A 9,091-nucleotide genomic window follows, 5' to 3' on the forward strand; every position below is an offset into this window, starting at 1 on the left:
TAGCATATATATTTATATATTTTATTTATATACATATAAGATACATATTTATTTCTTTTGTTTTACTTTGTTTTTCCTGAATGTTTAAGGTTGCTAGTTTTGCAACCTCAACTTTTCTCCCCTTCTTCTCCAGAGAAAGACTGCCAAACCAAGTACCCTACATTCTTTCAATCCCAGCAAAGGACCATAAATACTTCTGTTTATTTTATCTTGGTATCAGAGTTGTACCAGGTGAACAAAATACAGTCAAGCACTGCGTGGAACAATGCTTTATTTAAATAGAGAACATACAGAACAAAATCGGCTTCAGAGGTGGGTGGGTGTTGGTTCCCCAAGGGCAGAAGTTCTCTTAGTGATTTTCCTTGCACACATGCACACCCCTTTCATCCCACCCTGGAAGGAACATTCTCCTCTCCCTAGGGAAAACAGATATAACAGCTCGGTTGGCTCAGTGCCATGTAACATACATGCTTTAAGAAAAAGAAGAATACCCACTGAACATGAAACAAGATGTCCCCACTCAAGGTGATAAATGTGGCAGACTGGGCTCTTTATCTCTTGGAAAGGAAATGTTCCAGACCAAAGGCCCATTCTATTTTTTTAAAATTATTTCTATTAACATATAATGTGTTATTAGTCCCAGGGGTACAGGTCTGTGAATCATCAGGCTTGCACATTTCACAGCACTCGCCATAGCACATACCCTCCACAATGTCCATAACCCAACCACCCTATGTGGCTGAGTAGAGGTCAAAAGAATGTGCACATAAGACAGGCATTTGGATAAAAAGAAGGGTACAAATACATATAAGAAGTTAGCCTGGAAACCCTATGAAGAACATTCTCTTTAAAATAGCTTTCAGTAATGGAAAATACACATTCTCTGCGAAAAGAAAATTTTCATTACTGTGATGTGACAATTTCAGAGGCAGAATAAAGTCATTTTTAATGTTTTTAATAATAATTGTAATATCAAACACTTCTAGCTGAAAATGTTATGTCGTCTGTCAAATTTGCATTCATTTTCCCCTTAATGTCTGATTCCAAAATAGTACTATCAGGTATCTCTTTTGGAATGCAAAATAATGTCAGAGTCTGAAGGTGAAGATGAGGTCAACATTTTTAAAAACCGCAACTAAAGTTAATTAAAGGTAAAAGAAAGCACAGTGCAAAGCAATTATACCTTCATCATCTTTCATATCAAAATAAAAATTACACTGCTTTTTCGGTTCTTTTATTCTGCATATATATTATTAAAAAAAAGTTTACAGAGTACAGAATGATTTCGATGGAGATAGAACTTCAAACATTTGGGAGGATCACAAGTTATTACATCATATTTCATCAAGGAATTATTTCATTGTCTTTTTTAATTCATACCTGCCCATCTATGACTCATTTTTCCAGTTTTATTAAGATATAATGACAGAGCAGTGTGTATAAGTTTAAGATATACAACATAATGATCTGAATTGCACATACTGTGAAATGATTAACACACAGTAAGTTTGGTTAACATCCATTACCTCACACAGATACATGTGTCATATACATATATAATATATGACATATATACACATTATATATATGTGTGTGTGTGTGTGTGTGTGATACAATGTGGTTAACTACAGTCAATTTGTTAGACATTATAACCTGATAATTATAACTGGAAGTTTGTACCTTTGATCACGTTCCTCCAATTCTCTGTACCCCAAACCCCTGCCTCTGGTAATCATGAATCTGATCTTTTTTTTCAATGAGGACTGCTTTTGTTTATTTGCTTGTTTTTTGAGATTCCACACGTAAGTGAGGTCATACACTATTGTCTTTCTCTGTCTGACTTAGCATTATGTTTTCAAGATCTGCCCATGTTGTCTCAAATGACAGGATTTCTTTTTTTTTTTCATACCCAGGTAACCGCCCATTTCACGTATATACATACATATGTCGCATCTTTATCCATTTATCTTCCAGCGGACACTTAGGTTGTTCCCATGCCTTGGTTTTTCTAAATAATGCTACTATGAATATAGGGGTGCTGATATTTCTTTAATATAGCAACTTCGTTTTCTTCAGGTAAATTACTAAAAGTGGAATTGCTGACTCATATGGCTGTTCTATTCTTAATTTTCTGATAAGCTTCATATCTGTTTTCCTTAGTGGCTATTTCAATTTACAATCCCACCACAAGTGAACACAGGTTCCCTTCTCTCTGTATACTCACCAGCATTTGTTTTCTCTTATCGTTTGGACACTAACTATCCTAATAGGCATGAAATGATAGCTCACTGTGGTTTTGATTTGAATCTCCCTGATGGTTAGTAATATTAAGCATCTTTCCATATATTTGTAGAGCCATCTGTATATTTTCTTTGGGAAAATTGTATATTTAGGTCCTTTGCCCATTTTTATGTTGCATTATTTGGTTTTGTATGTGTGTGTTTTACTATTGAGATGCATGTCCCTATCAGATTCATGATTTGCAAGTATTCTTTACAATTCCATAGGTTGTCTTTTCATTTTGGTGACCTTTTCTTTGGCTGTACAGAAAATCTTTAGTTTGATGCAGTCTCACTTGTTTATTATTTATTTGATTGCTTGTGTTTTAGGTGTTACATCTGAAAAATCATTGTCAAGACCTATGTCAAGGAGCTTTTTTCCTATGTGTTTTTTGTTTGTTTGTTTTGTTTTTTTGTAAAATAATGGATATTTTATTCCAGCTCTGGGGTATGAAAAAAAAGGAGGGGAATATCCTTCTACACACCATTCTAATTTAGCTAACATTAATTTGAAAAGCTAACGCAATCACTGTTTATATATATACTATAGTTTTTTATAAACACACCTTAAAAATCATTAAATGCATCCCAATACTTCTGCCTCTTCATCAATCACTTAATATTGTTTGGATTAAATTCACAGTTTGTGTTTTAATCTCTTATGTGGTTGGTCAAACTGTACATTACATTAGAAGATGTGAGAGAAAAACTTGTTTTTCTCTTTTGTTACACCCCCCCCAAAAAAAGTTATACTCTGTGTCAGTTACCCTTTACATGATATTTCCATCATTATTTTCAACTTCATACATCTTGTAGTTCTCTATGCAGAGGATTTCAGCTTCTAGTGCTGTACATATCTACATCTTCTGGATGGGACTGTCCGTGATCCATGAGCTTGGGGTCAGGCATAAACTGTGTGGCACCTGAGGTGGATTCTGATTTTGTCTTTGTTTCAGAGCTGAGTTCAACTGGCAAGGACACTGAATATTTCAGGCTGTCAGTTGTTTTTGCAGGTATTTCTAGGGCAGCAGAATTTCCTAGCTTCGATTTTCCTTTAGGTTTAGGAAGTGATTCTTCTTTGTTGCTTTTTCGTCCACAATGATTTAACTGCTTCATAAATTTGCTGGCTTATAGTATATGCCTTTTTCCCAGTTACCTTTGCAATTATTACTGACTGAACTGGGTAGCAAACAGTTGCTCCTAAGGTGGCCAGTCCCAGTGGATATGCAATTTTCTTAAACCTAGAACCTTTTCTTGCTGAAACCAAGCCTGCCAATCCTGAAACTGTAACACTCCAAGTTTTGGAAGAAAATCTTGAGGTGGATTCTTCAGGTAGATATATGCATCTTTTCCAAATTGTACTGTAACCATTATCCTATTTTTCACAAACACATAAACACCCTTGCACCAGCCAATATAACGACCAGTTGTACTGCGGATGGATGCAAAGCCCATTTCTAAATGACCAGGCTGCTCTTCAACATATTTAGACTGCAGAGGTGGTGCAGTATATATGGGAAGCTGCTCTGGTTTTACTAGCTGTTTTTTGTATTTTTCTTCTTTAGCTGCAAGCACAGTTATAGATGCACATATCAGACCTATAGGTATGGTTGCCAGCTTTCCCATCCTAACGGCCACCATATCTGTGACCTTCTATGTTTTTAACTAGGAATTTTATGGTAGGGGGAGAGAGAGAGCAGGGGGAGTGGGAAAGAGAAAAGGAGAGAGAGAATCGTAAGCAGGCTCCACTCCTCGTGCACAGCCCAATGTGAAGCTCAATCTCACAACCCCGAGACCATGACCTGAGCTGAAATCAAGACTTGGATGCTTAAATGACTGAGCCACCCAGGCACCCCTATTTCTAGTTAATTTTTATGAGTGGTATAAGATAAGAGCCTAGTTTCATTCTTTTACCTATGAATATGCAATATTTTCAGCACAATTTATGGAAGAGAGTGTCTTTTCTCAATTGGAGTATTCTTGGCTCCAATGTCAAATACTCATTGACTGTATATGCATAGGTTTATTTCTGGGCTCCTGATTCTGTTTCATTGTTCTACATCTGTTTTTATGTCAGTAACATACTATTTCAACTGCCATCATTTTATAATAAAGCTTGAAATCAAGAAGCTATGTAGTTTGATGGTCTTCATTAAGATTTTTCAACATACAAATAAAATTGCCATGACCTTTGTAAATGATCTCCCTACCTCTTAATTTATTCTTTATTCTCTTCGAAATTTTTACATGCTCACTTTAAGTAATATTTAGAATTATGCATTATTGTTCAAAAAATGAGCAAGCATAAAGTTCTGTATTCACTATGCCAAGTATACAAATAAAGAGAAATGACATAAAAATAAAATAAAAGCACTGGAGAGATGAAAAAGAGGGCTTCATAAGATTCACATATTAAAACAGAAATCCTTGTCATCAAAATTTTATAGGCCCTTGAATACTTTCTTCTTGTTATGAAGAATCCTAATGTCTTACTCTATAAAATATGGCTCAAGCATATTGATTTATCCTACCTTTGGAAATTCTTTATCTCATTTTATAGAGTTAATTCAATCTCTAAAGTACACATTTCCTATTTTCTCCCATAATGTAAGACTTTGGAGTCCTTCCCCTTTTCTTGTTCAAATGTGATTCACCACATGCTTCAGTGAGAAGATATTATTATTATTATTATTAAATAGAAATCAGTAAGATATTGACCCCTGCAACATGAATTTATCACACACATATTTATGATAAATGTTCCATTCCCATACTTTTTCAACTGTTTCCTGGTATTTACTCACATAATCTGAATTTTGAATCCAAACTACCAAACATTATTTAAAATGTGCTACTGAGAGTACACGTGGATTTCCATAAATGTCACACATTCAACATATAACATCTTGGTACCCTAGATAGGAAAATGACATATGTCAACACCTAAAAATTGCCATCTAACTCTTCCTTTATACAGAGTTCACATTATCACAAATAAATCAGAAATAGCTTCTGCAGATCTTCAGGTTACTAAGGAGGATTTGCCCTATTAGTCATAGTAAATCCCAAGTAGTTCCATCTGCTGCTTGTTTCACAATGGTTCAAGGACTCAGTCATTTCATATCATTCACTAACTAACACTTGTCTGATTTTTTAAAAAATATTTTATTTATGGGGCACCTGGGTGGCTCAGTGGGTTAAAGCCTCTGCCTTCAGCTCAGGTCATGATCTCAGGGTCCTGGGAATGAGCCCCGCATCGGGCTCTCTGCTCAGCCAGGAGCCTGCTTCCTTCTCTCTCTCTTTGCCTGCCTCTCTGTCTACTTGCGATCTCTGTCTGTCAAATAAATAAATAAAATCTTTAAAAAATAATAAAAATATTTTATTTATTTATTTGAGAGAAAGAGAAAGAAAGCAGGTGAGCACAGCAGGGGAAGCGAGAGGGAGAAGCAGACTCCCTGCCGAGCGGGTAGCCTGATTCAGGGCTCAACCCCAGGACCCCAGGATCATGAACTGAGCCAAAGGCAGGGGCTTAAATGACTGGGCCACCCAGGTGCCACAACACTTACCTGAGTTTATATCACAAACATTTGCTTAGTTAAGCAATTTCCCCATATGTATCTAGACTGGATAGTCCCAAAGTGAAGCAAAACCTTCATTCACAGAAACCATGATAAATGATATAATTTTTTTCTCTAATTTTATGAAATTCAGAAAAAATCAAGACACTTCAGATAAAAAGCACATAATCTAATGTGGTATAAAATAATCCATGTAACTCTTTAAATATAAAAAGTACTACAGTATAAGGATTACCAAACATCACAATTTAAGAAAACCATAAAACCACATTGCTAAAATAGAAGACACGGCCCAAGGAAAGTTAGTGTTAGACCATGGCCAGTAATCAGCATTTTAGATTTTATTTCTCCTACATTTTAATTTCTTTTCAACAAAGGACTTTTGTTACAATCCTTGAAACACTTGAAACTTCAATACAAGAGTGAAAAAAATCCACTGGCTTTCATTTTGGCCTCAACATTTTCTCCCTCCCGAGGAGCCTTCCATTTACTTTCTACTCACAGCTTGGAACAGGGATTCAAAATTGAACTCCTTTTCCTTTCAATACCAACTATTTTTCAGCCAGGACTGTACAACTCATTTCTGTCATTCTAAATTAAATTATTTATAAGAAACTTTATTTGGGTATAACCACATTATCCCATGCAAAAACAAACAAACAAGCAAACAAAAAAAAATGCTACTTTCTATTTTAAAGATTATCCAATTACATCACAAATTCCTTCCAAAAGGATATTTTACTTTTCTTTGTTTCTAAGATACTTGAGAAAACTATTTTCTCTGATATCTATATATCTATACATCTATCTATCTATCTTCCTTTCTTCCCACTAAGGTTGACCCTTTATTACACTGTTTTCACCTACCATGTACTGAGACATTTTCAACTGCTTTGCTTTGTTCTTCTTCTTCAAGTTTGCTTTTGTTGTTGACATAATCACACCCTTGGTTCCGCCTGCCACTGCTCCATCATCTTGTTCTTCTGTCGTCTCCTACTGAACCTGAGTATCCCTTAGAAACAGAGAAAAAAATAAATAAAACAGGCTTAGGGATCAACTTTTCATTGTGGTTAAACACGATAGAACAAATCACATCTTTTATAAAAATCTGTGTGAACTCAAATAACAAGGACAACACAAAAATATTTACACAGAGATACAATGATTTACACTGAAATAACAGACATCTTTCTAGTCAATATTACTTTGATTAAACTAAGAAACGTGTATATCTAAGAAAGTTAGATACATTGTTTTCCTTTCTTGACTGTACATTTTTAATTGGAAATGTACTTCATATACATTAATTGAGATTTAACTGCATAAGTCAAAATCCTGTAAAAATCCTATAAAAAATCCCATCACGGACTTATATTCCAGTCATGGAGCACCTAATACTATATATTTAATATAGAGATATTAAATATATGTCACATACTAAATATACAGATATTAAATATGTGTCAGGGGAAATAACTCTTCATTTTTAGACATAACTAGAAAACTTTACTATAGCAATTACTATTAAATATTTATTTGTAGTCATTCTCTCTAAAATAAAGGGTTATTAATCAGAGAGCATATATATATGTTAAAAACTTTAATTAAAATAAATGTCCACTTCATTATACATGAAACCAAATGACTCAGAGTCTTACGTTGCAGTGGGAATCCATTTAAGTGTTAATTCCCAATATGCAGGAGCCATCTGAGTTATTAAATGTGCCCTTTAACTCATAAATACTACACATTATGGGCTGGATTGTGTTTTATATATTGAAAGTCCTAACCCCCAGTATCTCAGAATGTGACATTATTTGAAAATAGGATTGTTGAAGATATCATTAGTTAGGATGAAGTCATACTGGAGTAGGATAGGCCCCTAATCCAATAAGACCTATGTCCTTATTAAAAGGGGATATTTGGACACTGACAGGCACACAGGAAGAACACTATACAAAGATGAAGGGAGAGATCAAGGTGATGCGGCAGAAGCCAGGGGAATGCCAAAGATTGCCAGCAAACCCACAGAAGCTAAGAGAGAAGCCAGAAGCTCCTCTATGGCTCTCAGAAGGAACCCTACTGACACCTTGATCTCAGACTTCTAGCCACCCCAACTGTGAGACAATAGATTTCTCTTTAAGCTGACTAAGACAACCTTAATAGTCCCCTCAGCTTGACTAAACTTTAGGCAGGTTTCTTCCTGACTCTTTATTCCTGAGCTTATTTTAGCTCATTTACTTTAGAAAACTTGCAATTATTTACTTTTTATTCTCTACCCCTTAGAGATGTAAATCTTTTCCCCTCCTCTTTCTCAAAGACATGGGAGACATTCCTTTGAAATGTAGATATCAAGAAAAATAGGGTCCCAATATCCTCAGGCTGAGAGACTTCTTTAAGCAGGAACTGAAAAACATGGATGACCTAATCACATTGGCCAATCTATCTTCCATTGTCTTGTACTTTTCCAGTAGCTTATCCCACTGCTGAAAAACTTTCCTGCCTTTTTTTAAAACAAATTTTTTTAAATTTATATTTTTTATAAACATATATTTTTATCCCCAGGGGTACAGGTCTGTGAATCACCAGGTTTACACACTTCACAGCACTCACCATAGAACATACCCTCCCCAATGTCCATAACCCCACCCCCCTCTCCCAACCCAAACCATAAGTGACTCTTAATCTCACAAAACTTTCCTGCCTTTTGTCTGAACAAACTTGAGTTCAATCTTTCATCCTTATTGCATTAGTCTTGAATAAAGTCTTACTTGCCTATTTTACTCTGTCCAATTCTATTTTTCACTGACAAAGCCACCCAGTTTGCTGTACATTGTTATGGCTACCCTAGTAAACTACTCTGATAAGTAGCGTCCATTGAATGTCTGGTAAATTAATAAGGCAGAGAGCTTCAAATACTAGATTTAGAAAGAGTGGACTAAAAAGAGCAGGAGTCCTCTCTCTAGAATTTTTTAGCTAGAATTACCCTTGGTAATTACCCTTGTTTTATACATACCTAAGAAAAAGCACTGGCAGCTAAAAACAATATAAAAAGACCATCAACTACAACATTATATGGAAACACAAATCAGATAAGATAGTAAAGTACTTAGGGCAGAGCTTAACATCTATTTATGATCTCAAATGTTAGTCATGTGTGTTTGTATATACGTATATACATGCGTGTATGTATAAACGTGTATATATGCACGTATATGTATTTATATATACACA

The 9,091-nt window shown here is 35.1% G+C and overlaps 1 protein-coding gene across 1 annotated transcript; it reads right to left on the reverse strand.

The window, feature by feature from the left end:
* Window positions 1-3,113: 3,113 nt before the first annotated feature.
* LOC116574210 (MICOS complex subunit MIC27-like) lies at window positions 3,114-3,928 on the reverse strand. Its single transcript, XM_032314853.1, is given in 3 exon segments — window positions 3,114-3,368; window positions 3,370-3,569; window positions 3,572-3,928. Coding segments are annotated over 3 exon segments (804 nt in total). The 5' UTR covers window positions 3,921-3,928.
* Between the last annotated feature and the right edge of the window lie 5,163 nt (window positions 3,929-9,091).

Source organism: Mustela erminea, chromosome 15, assembly GCF_009829155.1.
Source record: "Mustela erminea isolate mMusErm1 chromosome 15, mMusErm1.Pri, whole genome shotgun sequence".
Taxonomy (NCBI): Eukaryota; Metazoa; Chordata; class Mammalia; order Carnivora; family Mustelidae; genus Mustela; species Mustela erminea.